The sequence below is a fragment of the Oryzias melastigma genome, linkage group LG12 (assembly GCF_002922805.2).
Source record: "Oryzias melastigma strain HK-1 linkage group LG12, ASM292280v2, whole genome shotgun sequence".
Lineage (NCBI taxonomy): Eukaryota > Metazoa > Chordata > Actinopteri > Beloniformes > Adrianichthyidae > Oryzias > Oryzias melastigma.
In genome coordinates, this window is record NC_050523.1 from 449,206 (window position 1) to 465,780 (window position 16,575).

General features: G+C 47.2%; 1 protein-coding gene across 1 annotated transcript in view; it reads left to right on the plus strand.

The window, feature by feature from the left end:
- The window catches only part of gfra2b (GDNF family receptor alpha 2b), a 49,354-nt gene extending 38,850 nt beyond the window's left edge, over positions 1-10,504 (plus strand). The window contains exons 6-10 of the mRNA XM_024298925.2: positions 2,254-2,363; positions 2,580-2,720; positions 2,985-3,163; positions 7,282-7,329; positions 7,943-10,504. Coding sequence (XP_024154693.1) covers positions 2,254-2,363; positions 2,580-2,720; positions 2,985-3,163; positions 7,282-7,329; positions 7,943-8,086 — 622 coding nt within the window. The 3' untranslated portion in view covers positions 8,087-10,504. The remainder of the gene's footprint in view (positions 1-2,253; positions 2,364-2,579; positions 2,721-2,984; positions 3,164-7,281; positions 7,330-7,942) is intronic.
- The last annotated feature ends 6,071 nt before the right edge of the window (positions 10,505-16,575 follow it).

A 16,575-nucleotide genomic window follows, 5' to 3' on the forward strand; every position in this document is an offset into this window, starting at 1 on the left:
GAGCATGGGGGTGGGTGGGGGGTATATTTTTAGGGCCTGCTCGGGCAGGATGTCTGCTCGACCTCTGGAGGTCTGAAAGGTCATCTCACCCAAATCTGTTTCCCTCAGAGGACACGTGCACACCACGTGCACACTCCTGTCCGTGCACGTTCCCTCCATGTAACAGGAGAACAACAGTTTCATTTAAGCTCCTGGTTCTGCTGAGTCAGCGTTGGCGTTAAAAAGTGCCGTGTCAGCGCTGAGAGCCTGAAGGAAGTTTTTTGTTCAGCTGATGCTTCAGTCATCGCCACAATAAGATCAGATTATGGGATGTTAAACTGGGGGCTTTTATTCTGAAAGGGTGTGACGGCAGGTATCAAAAGTTCCTTCGTTCACCAGCAGAGGAATTCCTTTAGGATGAGACGGATTCGATCCGGTTTTTCCGTCAGGTTTCAGGTAAAGACCAACAGACCAGATGAAGAGACGAACTCGTCTTCAGTTTTAAGGTGGAATTTGGTCCAGAATCTGGAAGGTTTCCACAGACGGTAGAAGCTGCAGCTTCTGCCTCTGAAACCAAACCGGTTCTGGATTCTGGACTCAGATCCGTGAAAAGTGTCTCGATAAAACTGTAGGATGAAGATTTGAGGGTTTTCACTCCGACGGCTGTGATGGAGGACAGACACAAACAAACGACGTTTCACCGAAAATGTTTTACTTACTGCAAAAAACGTCCTTAAAACAAGTTAAAAAAATACAAGATTTTACTCTTTTTAGAAGTGAAAATATCTAAAATTAGAATCTGCTTTGATAACTCTTAAAATAAGATCTAATGTTCTGATATTTTACAACTAAATTTAATCTTTAATTTAGCTAAAACAAAAACATTCATATTTATAACATTAGGTCCTAAAATAAGCTTGTATTGTTTAAAAATGCTTTATATACAGTATTTACATTTCCATACATACAAGCTCAGAGCCCCCCCCCATAATGAACTAGAATTCCATATTTTAAGGTGAAATTGTCAAAATTATTAGTAAATTATGAGTCAAAGTAATTTGATTCATTACATTTTGTTGAAACTATAGGAAGAGATTTCAGATTTATTCTCTTAAAGCACATCGTTCTCTCTCGCTGAAACGTTACTAGTTAGTTTAGTCAAATATTGAGAGTAAAAAGATGTTTAAAGTCGACATAAACATGTTGTTGTTTTGTGTTTTTGCAGCATCTTTGTTTACAAACATGATTCGACCCTGAAAGGATTCGAGGTTTAGAGAATGGATGATAATCGTTCAATTAAAACGTTTTCTTCTGTAAATCATGATGAACGTGAAGTTGAGGTTCTGGTTGACCAGATCATCTCAAACATTTAGCAGTTATTCTATTTTCAGATTGGAAGTTATTCTTAAAGCTCCTGATGTTTCTGTGGATAAACTAAACGCTGAAAACCAAAATGTAATCTTTCAGGATTTGATGGAACAGAAATGATCCTGAAGCTAATCCTCGGATGAAGACAAACATCAAACATTTCTCTGCATCTTATTTTCCTAAATGTTTTGGTCGGAAACGTTTCCGTCCTGAAATAATCCGCATCCAACAAGAACGACACGAATCAGAAACGTTTGAAGGAGAGTTTGTGCGTCTGTGTTCATGAGGAAATGATACGGGGGGGCTGTAACACTCAGGGTCAGGCTGGGGGGCCGTCCCTCTGAGACTGACAGCTCTCAGCAGCAAACATGGCTGTAGGTACGTGCACACACGTGCACGTGCTGAGAAGGTCAAAAGGACACATGACAGCTGATCATGAGCGTCACCTCCTCCTGCTTCCTGACACTGAAGCTGACGGATTCGCCTGCAGAGAGGAGGAGGAGGAAGAGTCCTGATGAAGAGTTCTGGCTTCAGATGAAGCAGAACTGAACTCTGAAACATCAATGAAACGAGACGACGGGAAACACGGGAAACACGGGAAACACGGGAATAAACGCTCTCATTCTAACCTCAGCAGCTCGACATCATCTGGCTGTGGGAGGGGCCGAGTTACAACTGTGACATCATCAGACTGTAGGAGGGGCCGAGTCACTGCTGTGACATCATCAGACTGTGGGAGGGGCCGAGTCACTGCTGTCTTCTCTCCAGAGGATCACTGTCACACTGGATGGTCACATGACCACAGCTTCTTGTCTTTGATTGGTGTTTGAGGCGTCTGGTCCTGAGGGTTTCTGCAGCTCCTGGGGGGCCAGCCCCCGGTTCTCTGACGGTCCCTCTCCTCCGCAGGTCCCGGCTGGCAGATTTCCACACAAACTGTCAGGTGACCCCCCACACCGCCACCAGCTGCCCCCACGACAACTACCACGGCTGCCTCATGTCCTACGTGGGCCTCATAGGTACGTGCACGCGCCTCGTGCATGTCCACTGCTGAGAAATAAAAGGGGGGGCAACTGTAACCCCTCCCCAACCTGATTGTTTACTAGATCCCCCCCCAACATAAACCTGAAAGTCTATTTTGCTAAAAATATAACAGAAAAAGAACATTATAGGTGACTCACCCCCCCCCCGTTTCCTCTCGGATGATCTTCATTCTAATACCCCCCCTCCCCCAGGCTCAGATGTGACGCCGAACTACAGCGACAACAGCCCCCGCAACATCAGCATCAGCCTGTGGTGCAGCTGCAGGGGGGGCGGCCAGCAGGAGGCGCAGTGCGAGGCGTTCCACCGCGACTTCACCCACAACACCTGCCTGAGTGAGTCCAGCACGCGCACGCACGCCACGTGCACGGCCTGTTCTCGGCTTCAGTTCATGAAGATGAAAGAATCCTGAAGCTGAAACCGAGTTTGATCGTTTCTGCATGAAACCAGTTAATCAAACATCAATCAGTAGTTATTGATTCTTTGTTGTTTCTATTGATCTTTGATAATCATCTCTATTGATCAAACACATCAATGAGCGACAGACTGAAGAACAGAACAGTCTGGCTTCAATGTTGAATCTTGTGCCCCCCCCTCAGAAAATGCAATCCTGTCCTTCGGTTACGGTGCAGAAGGAGGCGGGGCTTCGGTGACCGAGCTCCCGGCCACCTTCCTGGCCCCCGCCCAGCCGCCCGTCATCTCCAAACCCGCCCCCTCGCTCCACGCCATCAAGCCCATGGACAGCGCCTGTGTGTTCTCCACGTGCGCAAACCTGCAGGTGAGGAGTGTGTGGGGTGGGGGGGGTCTGATGGGTTTGGCCGTCCTGCTGTGTAGGGGGTGGGGCTCTGGGAGGAGTGGCCGAGCAGAAGTTCAGCTCATTTATCGTCTATAGCATTAAAACATTTTGGGTTGTCCAGATCCGTGAAGGGTCGTCCTGTTCCCCTCAGGCTCGTACCACCTCAGGGGACGTCATGACAATGGACCGTACCATTGTGGTGTGTCAAGAGTGTCATGAAGAATTGGTGAGAATAATGGAGTTTACACACTTCTGTCGTCCTCATGCCACACTCTAGTGGTTAGTAAGGTGTGAGTACTGACTCACAAAATCGGTACGACACACCTGCGTCTCACCTACTTCCCCCTCACTGACCCTTACATGTTGTAGAAGTGTTCACTACGACCTGTCACCCGCAGCACGCCCATAGAAACAAACTGAGCAGTCTATGAGCTAGATATTTCATGTGTGCCATCAGTTTTTGCTTGCAGACTGCCATAACTATCTAATGCTAGCTAGCTGAATGTGTAGTTGTGACGAGGACACCGTACGAATGTGTACATCTTGGTCAGCCTAACCAACACTTTAAGATACACTTACCACACACAAGACAATGGTACGTCCCATTTTCATGAGGTCTCTTGAGGTCAGGGGAACTTGACAGAACTCTCCTTGAGGATGCTCCTCTATGGCTCCCCATGGACTGGAAAACCCACAGAACCCACAGAACCCGTACCGGTCAACCCCCATACGGGTGCAAGTCCTGAGAAGACAGCTGAATCATAAGGGCAGCCCGGACTACCAGAACCTTATGCTCTGCTGGTCATCAAGACAAGAAATCAACATCAAGACAAGATTGTTCAATGCATGAGGGCTCTCATCCCAAATCCAGACTGTACACTAAGCAGGACTCCATCAGGAGGAGGTCTCCATGCCCCGACATGCTTCATGAACACTTCAGGTGTCAGATGAGGAGCAGAAGGAAGAGCAGGAACCATCAACACCAGTATTTGCCTTTGGTGGACAGCAGCAGTGCCTGATATTGGATAACCCGACGTCTGGACAACTCTGATGATGGCCGCATGCTAGCCAGCGTTAAATACAAGGCAGTTCTCCCACAGCAGGCAGGACTCCAGGCGCAGGCTGTGGAAAGACCATCCAACAAATAACAGAAGGGTGTTAGACACTCGCAGGCGGAGCAGACATGGAGCGCTATAACCAAAAGGCAGACATAACAGACAGAAACATCTATGGCAAGAATGAGCTGGAAGTCCTCAGATAGGAACGTCTCTGAGAGGAGTTGGGAAGCTAAGATTCCTGACGGACTTCCAGATACAGACAGAGAAAAGGGTAACAACACACCAGCCAGAGCAGTGCCGGACGAGACGGAGAGGGTAGGTGTAGTGAGCAGGGCTGTAAGGCTTCAACCACAGATCAGATTCATAGTCAATATTAGTTCATTTAGAACGATCCGATTACATTGACTCACCTAAAATGGATCCAGGACATCTTCATCCCAAACTTCCACTGGAGTGACTCAGAGGTAAATGCCTGGTACTGAACAGAGCAGGTGAAGTCCAGATTCTTGTATTTCTACAAGATAATCAATTTAATATGTGTACAAACAAAGAAGTAAGCAAGAATGAAGGTCAAATCCATTCACATTTTAGTAGATAAAATGTGTAATCGATTCACTAGTTAACCATTTCTCCGCTAGTACCGTGTCAGGAGTCAGAGCTCCGCCCCTCTGGTCACCGGCGGCAGCCGTCTTCAGAGGACTGACTGCACCACATCTCCCAGAAACCCCAGTGCCACCCTGCCTGCATTGTCATCTTGTCTACCTGGCCCTGATCTTCTGTTTCTGATCCTGCTTACTCTCTGATTACCTGCTGCCTGCCCCGACCCTCACCTGGACTCTGACATCTCTCCTCTCTCCTGGAGAGACCCCATGCTCGTGATTGACCTCTGCCTGTCTGACTAATGAACCTGCTGGAACCAGCTGTCTGGCATACAGAGAGATGTACAGTGAGGGAAAAAACTATTTGAACCCCAGCTGATTTTGTAAGTTTGCCCACTAAAAAAGAAATGATCAGTCTATAACTTCAATGGTAGGTTCATTTGAACAGTGAGAGACAACAATGACAAAAAAATCCAGAAAAATGCGTTTCAAAACAAGTTATGAATTAATTTGCATTTCCATGAAGGAAATAAGTATTTGATCCCTTTAAAAAACGTGCTTCTGTACTTGGTGGCAAAACCTTTGTTGGAAATCACAGAGGTCAGCCATTTCTTGTAGTTAGCCACAAGGTTTGCACACATCTCAGGGGGGATTTTGGCGCACTCCTCTTTGCAGATCCTCTCCAAGTCATTAATGTTTCGTGGCTGATGTTTGGCAACTGGAACCTTCAGCTCCCTCCACAGATTTTCTATGGGATTAAGGTCTGGAGACTGATTAGGCCACTCCATGACCTTAATGTGCTTCTTCTTGAGACAATCTTTTGTTGCCTTGGCCGTGAGTTTTGGATCATTGTCATGCTGGAATACCCAACCACGACCCATTTTCAATGCCCTGACTGAGGGAAGGAGGTTCTCACCCAGCACTTGACGATACATGGCCCCATGCATCCTCCCTTTGATGCGGTGCAATTGTCCTGTCCCCTTGGCAGAAAAACACCCCAAAGCATATTGTTTCCACCTCCATATTTGACGGTGAGGATGGTGTTTTAGGAGTCATAGACAGCATTCCTCCTCCTCCAAACACGGCGAGTTGAGTTGATGCCAAAGAGCTCAATTTTGGTCTCATCTGACCACAACACTTTCACCCAGTCTTCCTCTGAATCAGTCACGTGTTTAGTGGCAAACTTCAAACGGGACTGTAGATGGACTTTCTTGAGCAGGGGGACCTTGCAGGCACAGCAGGATTTCAGTCCTTCACGGCGTAGTGTGTTACCAACCGTTTTTGTGGTGACTATGGTCCCAGCCCCCTTGAGATCATTGACAAGTTCCTCCCGAGTGGTTCTGGGCTGATTCCTCACCGTTCCCATTATCATTGAAACTCCACGAGGTGAGATCTTGCATGGAGCTCCAGACCGAGGGAGATTGGCAGTCAATTTATGTTTCTTCCATTTGCGAATAATTACACCAACTGTTGTCACCTTCTCACCCAGCTGCTTGGCGATGGTCTTGGAGCCCATTCCAGCCTTGTGTAGGTCCACAATCTTGTCCCTGACATCTTTGGAAAGCTCTTTGGTCTTGGCCATGGTGCAGAGTTTGGCATCTGGATTGATTGATTGCTTCTGTGGACAGGTCTCTTTTATACAGGCAACGAGCTGAGAGGTCAATGTCAGCTTGTTACCTGTATAAGACCCACCTGGGAGCTAGAGATCTTGCTGATGGATAGGGGATCAAATATTTATTTCCTTCATGGAAATGCAAATTAATTCATAACTTGTTTTGAAACGCATTTTTCTGGATTTTTTTTTTGTCATTGTTGTCTCTCACTGTTCAGATGAACCTACCATTGAAGTTATAGACTGATCATTTCTTTTTTAGTGGGCGAACTTACAAAATCAGCTGGGGTTCAAATAGTTTTTTCCCTCACTGTAGGACCCATAAAATAGCAACATGAGAAGATCAAGAGACACCGAAGACTGAAAGAAGAACTGGTAAAGATGTTGAAGACAACAGTCTTCCCCGGAGTGATTGGAACCCTCAAACTGGGAAAATGACTCCAGCAGGTTCCAGGAAGATCCGAGACGTCAGTCCTGGAACAGCTGAGACACTATCTGGAGAGTTCTTGAGTTTGTGTGAGATCTACGTCCTTCAGAAGACCTTCAGGAGAAACGAAGGTCTCAGGCAGGATGAGCATCAACCATCAGGACAGAATCCTGGAAGTCTGGGATGATTTTGGGTTAGAATCAGAACAAAGATAGTATCCACTCAGCAAAGGTTCTTGTTTGATCAGCTGCAGGATCATCTCTGATCTCCAGTGATAAACAGATGTTTGATATTTTAAGTTTCTGGCTCGTCTTTTAGAGGATTTCTTCAAACTGAGACTCTAACCAAAGTGGAAGTCTGGTTTCAGAAGAATCTTTTTATGCAAACTTTTCTTGTTTTTGCAGGATGGGGGTCAGAAGTGCGTCTCCTCCGAGGAGTTCGAGTGTGAGGAGGTGAGCCGCTTTGTTCACGTCAGACGTTTGCAAAGAAAGTACGATGTGGGAGAAAACTGTGATTGTCAGAACCAACAACTGCAGATCAGCTGATCGCTCTATGTAAACATGAGTTCACAAAGAGGGAATAGTCTGCCCCTCCCCCGCCCGTGAGTTTAGTGGTTGATTTAGAGAATGAGGTCTGGAGAAAAATGACGTGGAGTTCTATAAACCCCAAATGAGTTTGTTATGACAGACCCGACGTCTCCTTTTCTCTAATTACACCCCAAAGTCCTCAGCGTCTGAATCTGCCAGCGAGACATTGAAGCGACCAGCAGACGCCGATCGATGCTTTGTGTTTAACCATCAACAACAAGACGCACAAATTATAGGCTGCTTGTTTTTCACGTCTGCAAAAATGGAGTCAAAGGAATCGATCCTGCAGCGCGCTGACGGGGCAGAACGGGATCGGGAAAACTTGCAGCAGAAGTTCATAGAAGCTGATCTGGATCGGTGACATCACAGGAACAACCTGATTATCAGAATCTGGTCCTTAAAAATCGGTTTCTTCAGTCAGAAAATGTCGTAAAAAGGATGGATTTCTCTGTGGTTGACCTCAGTTCTGGTTCCACAGTCTCTGCTGGCCCGCGGGTCCATCGGCTCCCAGGACTCAGCGGGGCCCAGAAGTGGCGGCGGCGGCAGGAAATCGTCTCCAGGCCTTCAGCTGTGCGTCGGCGTCCTGGTCCTGCCGGCGCTGCGCCGCCTCTCGTTGTTGTGAACGCTCACACACTCACACACACCAACACACACACAACAACCATGAGGGAGGGGGCCGCACAAACCGGACTGCTGAGGAGGACTCTGCCGGGCCTCGCTGGTTCTGTTCGGCTCGGCTTGGACTCAGCTCCTCTGAGAGCCTCGGATCCCCCCGACCAGAGCCACGAGGGAGGGGGGCGGACCCTTCAGGACTCCTCTGCACCTCCTCCTACGGCAACATGAACGACATTCACCCGCCCCCCCAGCGGACAAACAGGCCCCTCCCATTCCAGCGCCAACCTCCATGCTGTGCTTCTGCCAGTCTGTTCACTGTGTCGTCTGTACAAACTCACTGTGTGCAACAAACGTGCCGTGGAAGAGTGTGTGTCCATCAGTGTGTGTGCGTCTGTGTTTGGAGAACTCCTGAAGAAGCTACAAACTGAAACAAGACCAGAAGTTCAAACGTGACAGGAACAATTGAGGGTATCTGATCGGTTGTTCCCTAAATGAGTCACAGGAAGGTTTTCCATGGTTTTGATTTTCCCGCCCACATCTCAACACGTCTGTGTGAGGAAATCAGAACCTCATTAAATGCGCCTGGTCTGATTCTGTTCAAATATTCCTTCATGGGTCGGAGTCCTTCCAATGTGCAGCTTAAAGAGAATCGGATCAGTTTATCTGGAAAAAACCTCTAAAACTGTTGTGACAGAACCGGATCACGGCTCAGACGTCCATCAGGTTGAGTCTGTAATGTCTGGATCAGCAGATTCCTGTCAATACCGGCGGATGGTCTAAAGAAACGGTTATGTGGACAGAGATCATCGTCTGCAGAACGTCTGTCAGCATGTTTGATCTCCCCTCGTGTTAAAGTCTGCTTTTATTTACTGACAGTCACTTCTCCTGACAGTCGTCCGTGCAGGACATCCTCATACTGACTTCCTGTAGACCTCTCCGTCTGCTCACATCCACTTCCTGTTGACCTCTCTGTCTGCTCACATCCACTTCCTGTTGACCTCTCCGTCTGCTCACATCTACTTCCTGTTGACCTCTCTGTCTGCTCACATCTACTTCCTGTTGACCTCTCCGTCTGCTCACATCTACTTCCTGTTGACCTCTCTGTCTGCTCACATCCACTTCCTTTTGACCTCTCCGTCTGCTCACATCCACTTCCTGTTGACCTCTCCGTCTGCTCACATCTACTTCCTGTTGACCTCTCCGTCTGCTCACATCCACTTCCTGTTGACCTCTCCGTCTGCTCACATCTACTTCCTGGTGCTGACCGGACTTTTAGATCTAGGCATCAGCCTGCAGACCATCATCAACCACGTCTTGTCTCCTCACATGTTTGTTTTCGGTTGTTCCTGTTTTGGTGGCCATTTTGGATTTTTCATTCCAAACTTTGATTCGATAAAGAGGGGGGTGGGGTCTTTCTGTCTGTAACTTGATGGACTTCAGCTCCGGACATGAAGAGAACATCGATTATGAACATTTTAAAGTCAAATTTAAAGAAGAATTCCCTTAAAAAGTCTCAAATTTCAAGGTAATTCAGAACCTGATGAAGCTCGTCTATTTCGATCAAAATGGATTTAGAGAGAGTGAGGTCATGTGACCATCGGCCTTTCACAGGAATCACATTTAGGTTTGGAGATGAAGCTGAGATCTTCTGTTAGAAAGAATGAACTCCTGCCAGGATTTACACCGACTGAAACACTTCTAGTCTCACATTTTTTTCCTGAGTGTTTTTCACTCCGACGTCATAGATTCAGTTTTAACATTAAAAACTCAAGAAATGATCAGTCTGTTTGTCACCTTCAAATATTTAAAGATTCACACAAACTTCAGATTTAAAACTGCTGCTGTCAGCAGACGTTACAGTGAAGTCTAATGTCGTGGTCAGAAATCGTCGACTCAGTCTTGTAATTTTGTTGTCAAGTATTTTTAGGCTTCACTGAAACACGAATCTGTTAGTTTTCCATCAAATTTGCCCCATGACTGTTAACCTTTTATAATTTATGTATGACTATGAGACACGTTTGTTTCAGTTCATAAACTCAGTCCTGGAATAATTTGCTTTTTCTGGTCTTATTTGTTGCTGGAGTTTGATATTTATGTTAAATGTTCAGGATTACACAATCCTGTTGGATCCAACAACGGATCCCTGTGGAATCATTTTTGTCGTCCAACTGAGATTTCTCTCACTGCCAACGAGCCTTACCCCCGTTTGTTGAGGCGAACGCCGCGAGGAACTTTGATCGTCTCCGGGTCAAACCGCATCATCTCATTCAGAGCTGGAGGAAACGGCGCCGGCTGGACTCTGAGTCACGACTGGTGAAACCGTGAAGAGAGGTTGTACATTTCAGATGTTTGTAAAGTCTAACAGCTTCAGCAGTGTTACTGAAATCTGTGTCTGGAGATTCAAATAAAACATCTGTAACAAAAATGATGTTTTCGGTTTTTTCAAACGTTTTCTTGAAGCAAATGAATAATAGACCAAAACTCTGTAGAATTCAGTTTGCTGATGACACCTCGCTCTTTTCTTCTGTTCTGGGAAATGATGGAAGAGGATCTGAAACTAACCGGATTCATCCAAAATGTATGATTGCTTTGTAACTCCAAGAAATGAAGCATCAATAAAAAGAACATTTCATATCTAAATATTACACGTCGATTTATAATGAATGTGGTCAATTCGTAAAGGTTTCAATTCCTTCAAAGAATCCTTCTTGTCTTGTTTAGTGGTGGATTCATGAGCGATAACAGAGACTCTCAGTCGGTCCTCTCCACTGAAGGTCCTCCAGGTCGGTCTGGAGGATCTTCAGACGGTTCCAGGCCGATAGAGAGCCGTTGTTTCCGCCGGTTCCTCCTCTTTTCCTGCTGGGATTTGCCCATAACACCTCCTCAGGGAGGTGTCCAATCTGAAAACCTCAGAGTTCCTCCTGGATGACAGAGCTCCTCGTCTCCATGGTAACATCCCTCCCCTAAGGAGGACACTCTCCTCCACCGCGTGATCTCCAGTTCTGAGTCATAACTGAACGCTGACGATCACAGAGGAGAGTCAGAACATGGACTGAGCTTCACCACGACAGAATGATAGAGGGACGCATTGCTGCAGCCGCTGCAACATCCACCTGTTAATCTCATGCTCCGCCCCCTTTCTTTACTCCTGTACAAGACCCCAGGATACGTAAACTCCTCCAACTGAGGCGGGAGATCTCCATCTACCCGTAAAGACCAAACCGCTTTCTTCCGGTCGAGAATCCTGGTTTGTGGGTCCAGATCTTTCACACTTTGACCATGAACCGCCCCGTTCTCACTGAGGGTCCGGTTTGATGGAGCCAACAGAACATCATCATCTGCATAGAACAGAGATCACTTCCTGCTGTCTCCAGACCAGACTCTCTCTGGACGCTGGTTCAGATTCTGACTTTAAGCCTCTGTTCAGACCGGACACGTTTGGTCTGCTTAAAGTGAACCAGAGTTCATTTCCCCGATAATCCGGAACAAAGTTTCAGTCTGAAGACGCAGGAACCGCTCTCTGACCCGTCTTTAAGGTGGTCTCAGTTCGCTTTCAATCGGTCTGAACTTCAGTTTGCTCTGAGATTCAGTCTGAGACTGAAGTATTTGACCCAAAACGGCCACCGTATCCAACAGTCACATGATGTAAACAGTGAAGGAATAACGGATGAGCGGAGGACGAATGTAAAGCAACAATTGTTGTGTTATCAAACAGGAAAGAAACGTTTAAAGGCCTCGTGCAGTGGTCATTTTGTTTTTTAATTTAGAAAGTCAATGGAACTTGGAAAACGAATCTGATAAAAATATTCACTTAAAATGATCCATCGCGGTTTTATTGATCATTTTAAGGTCGTGCACAGCTTCAAATTTGGGCGATAGGTGGTGATGGGCGGGGCCTGCGCGTGACATCACTTCAGGGATCCCAGACTGTAAACAACAATGGCGGACGGTTTGAGAAGCGACGTAGACCACGATTTAGCGGATATTTCTTTGGATGAAGGTCATGAGCCTTCATCAAACACGGGAATTTTAACGACACAGGGTTCGGAGGGTGTACAGCCCTACCAGTTTGAACCGGAGGTTTCCTCATCTGAGGATACAGGGGCTTCGGATGACGATGTGAAAGCTCAAACAGCGATGGCGCCGAGAAGACGATCAAACTTGAGTATTTAGAGGAAGTAAAAGTCGTAACAAGGTTTCCGTAGGTGAACCTGCGGAAGGATCATTACCGGAAAAGGAAAGGCGCAGATGATAAAAAAAAAATCTCTTTTCGTCGTCATCAATGTACCAAACAAACAAGTCGCTACTGCAGAAACTCTTGATTCCTGTTTCAAAATTGCTTTAAAAAATCCATGGATGAGAAAATCTTTAGTGATAACAGAATGTATTTTCATAGGGAATTAGTTCAAATCCAGCATCTGAAATCCTGTTGAGAAGTTTTGGTATTTTGTTGAATCTTTTCTTGTTATTTTCACTAAATTACTCAATACACTATAAATATTAATCAACAATATCATGATAATCTTTAAATTACATAATGTATTTTCTTTATAGATATGAGTTTGTGTTTTAGTAATAGGCTACATAGCAGTAAATCACTGATGTAAAAATGAAGAAGATTTCAAATAATATGTGTTATTGTTGCCTTTAAAATTAACAAGAATTTCAATTTTATTTATTTATCCAGGACAGTAGACATTAAATTAACCCAGCAGCTATTTTATGTCTGTCGTCCACGGACAAATGTCTAAAAAATATTATAAACAACATAATATTAAAGTTTATACTAAGGAGGTGAGGCAAATTAAAATTCAATGGAATATGAAAGACAACCCCAACCTCCCACTGTCCGCCTTCATCTCAGGGGCCTTTCCCCCCTGCAGCCCCCTGCTCTCACCGAGGCGGTACTGTTAGCTTAGCTGCTACAAACAGCGCTAGCTTTAACAACCAGAAACCTGCGCTTTGTCAACTCGTTTCTCGCTTTTTCCTCCACATTACAACAAAGAGAGCAACAGATGAGGACAAGAAAGAGTTCAAATTTGGGGTAATTGAGTCATTTCAGCGACAAACGGCAGATAAAAACTTCTAAACAGTTCTGGCCAGCTCTGCCGCTCTGTGCGCGTGAGCGACGGAGTGAGAGAGGAGGACCCGAGTGAAGCGAGAGGCCACGCCCACCTTTGGATCTACCAATCAGCACAAGCAGCTACTTTGAATGGGAGCCAGAGAGCGCCGTTTTTCTTGTTTGCATGGCGTCACGTTTGGGGGGGCAGTCCTGAAATTTGGGGGGCATTGCCCCACCGTGCCCATGCCTAGATCCGGCCTTAACCAGAACACCACAACGATGACACTCAGCAAACAGACGCAGGATTTACAAACAGAACCACCTCCATCTTTCCCTAGTTGTTATGACCCGCCCCCATTACTGCTGGCCAATGACTGAAGAGGTTTTGATTAAGGTTTGGCCAGAAACAGAAATCTCTGGTAGTTCTGATGAATACAGATTGGATCAGAACCAATGATGAGCAGAACCAGAGACAAAAGAGTCCAACGTGGACGGGGAGGTTAGACTCACTGCTGGTGACCTGAACCGCACAGGTCGACACTCGGGGGGGTGAGAGTGAGAGAGGAAGTCTTAGGTCAAAGTGAGCTTAAGTAAAGAAATCTTACAGAACATGAAAATTAAAAATACTTTATAATAATAAAAACTTTGGTAGATGAGACGGATCAATCTGGAAAACTTTCATCCACATCAGTGACTCGAGTCTCATTCCATGAACGTGAAGATCTCTGAGTCGTTATTTCACATTCGTAATAAAAAGTATCAAACATTTAAAGTTTGAACTGAAACGAGGAGTTTCCCTGTTTCTGGTTAACATTCATAGATTCTGATCACAGAATGTTTTACCTGCTGATCCTCTGATCCAGAACCTTCACGCTGAGATTATCTGCAGACTTATATTGAACCTTTGATGTATGCAGCCCATATGGGGGGGGTGGGGGGGTTGACAAACATCTGATCTCAGAGCTGGACTCAGACCTGACAGGAAGTGGACCTCTGAGCGCTGTTTACCTGATCTCCATCGTTACCTGGGGGGCCTCAGAGGAGCGGTGAGTTTGTCAGAGTGAGTGAAGCTGCAGCGAATCGCAGGTGACAGCTGAGACACCCCCACCCCCACCCCCCCGCCTGCAGCGTCTAACCTGCAGTCGCTGCGTTGTGTGTTTGTGTGACGCATCGACTGATTGGTCCAGATCCTGGGAGGATTTTAACGCTTTCAGTAGCTGATCCGTCTGCCCCCCCCCCCACCAACAAGCTGGGGGAGTTCTGTGCTGAGGTGGATTGTGGGTAAAATGTGTGAACTCGTGTGTTTAGTTACAGAACATCCAATTCAGGAGCATCAACATCCGCCTGCTGATCCATCAATACAAGCCCCTCCCCCTGACGGGTCTGAACCAAAGCTGGGTTCACCTGACCTGAGTGGGGGTGGGGTGAGGTCAGAACTGGATCAGAACTTCCTCTCATAAGGAAGAAAAACCAAATGTCTGAATTCTGACCGGACAGCAGTCAGCCTCACGGAACCGGGGGCCATCTGGAGAGGACCCCCCCCCATCTCACAGGAACCAGCTGACCCAGAAACACGCTGGAGTTATCTGGGTCTGAACACACCTGCAAGCCAGAATTCAGATGAGCCTCTGAGGGGGGGTGAAGGAGAGTCTGTCAGTCATGGGGAGGGCTGACGGACACATGAGCCCCCCCCCCTCTGCAAAACCAACTGAAACTTGAAGGAGATTTCAGAGGAACAGATACTGAACTGATAAGAACATGTGAGTGTAACTGTGTTTAACACTCAGTTAAAAGCGACTCGATGACTCCCTTTCCTCCTTCACGATGGAATTCTGATGTTAACGGTGGAGAAGGTCCAGAACGTTAACGGTTCTGTTTAACCGGCGCCGCCTCCTTTGGGTGTGAACCTCCTTTCTGTCCAGAGTTCACCAGAACCTCCTCAGAGACGCCGTCACGTCTGCCTCCTGCAGCTCTGTGAGAGGATCAGGTCCTCCAGGAAGCGGCGGCGCTTTGGCAGCAAATGAAAAGCAGAGAATCTTCCAGCTTGAAGGAGGAAATCTGCGTGTGGGCCTGCAGGAACCGGGCCAAGGTTCTGTTCTGCTCTTTCAGGTGTCGCAGCTTAAAATATTCGCCTGAATCAAGCAGAACCTCCTCCAGCGGCGCTTTCATCGGAGCGCCGAGGATGAAGCAGGAAAAACGGGAAGCCCCTCCCCCCCATGGACACGCCCCCCTGACCAACAAAGTTACAGTCCTCATTGTTATTGGCGGCTCCTCTTTCATTTCCCGCCTTTGTTCTGTTTATCGTTTGCCGCCGCAGACATCAAGGCCGCCGCCTTTGCTGCAGGACGCCGCTGTGAAGTTTAAAGGTGACATTTGCAACAAAAGAGCAGCGAGGAAAGAGCAGGAGCGCCGCGGCGTGCTCCTCTGATAATTCTGGTTTGTTCCCGGGGGGAGTGGGTGCCTGCTCCCCCTCTGAGCCGCTCAAAGCGCAGCGTGCTGCTCTGAAGGCGCCGTTATCAGCGCGGCGTTTAAAGGTGGCGGTATCGGCCAAATCTGGAGCCCTGGAAGAACATCTGTTACCCACAATGCACCACAATGCAGGACCTGGGGGGTCAGGAAACAGACGGGAATGCTGCATTTCCTCCAAACATGTCCGCCGCCGAGCAGGGTTAGCGTGTTCCTGAAGGCGTGTTCAGTCCGTGTGTTCGGTCTGGAATCAGCACACGGACTGAAGCTGGAGGAGGTTTGGACTCAAATGTCACGGTAAGATCTCGCCGCGGCGTCTTCCTTCACCGCTCTATTCAGGTATGAACACGACCGTCTATTTCGGATTTATCCTTCATGATCGATTCTCTGACGGTTCGGACTTCTGTGAACGGAATACCTCACTATCAAATGCAGCTCCCTGATTGGTCAAAGCTCCACCTGCTTTCAGTCTGACGTGCTTCATGGCTGCAGGTTTCCCATGTGGAGCTCAAACACGGTAAAACTGTGCGTCGGTACTCGTCAACGTGAGACTTTTGGTTGCAAGAAGCCTAAAGACGTTTCCTTAAACTTAAACTTTCACGCAGCTTCAGTCCGACTGTCCTGACAGGTGGATACGAGCAGGTGACCTTCAGGAAGCATCAAGGTCACGAACCGCTCAGGGAAGAGAAAACCTTCATGTTTTTATCTATGGGCGTGCTGCGGGTGACGGGTCGTAGTGAACACTTCCACAACAGGAAGGGTCAGTAAGGCGGGAGTAGGAGAGACGGAGGCGTGTCCTGCATATTTTCATGTTTGTAACTCCGCCCCCAAATCCTGCAGACTGAACAAGGATCCCGTTAGTGCTGTTCACGTGACACGTGCACGCTCCTCGCTGCAGACTGACAGGTATTCATGGATCACGTGCACGTCTCGTATGTGTAACTCAGGTACTCACACCTGACTAACCT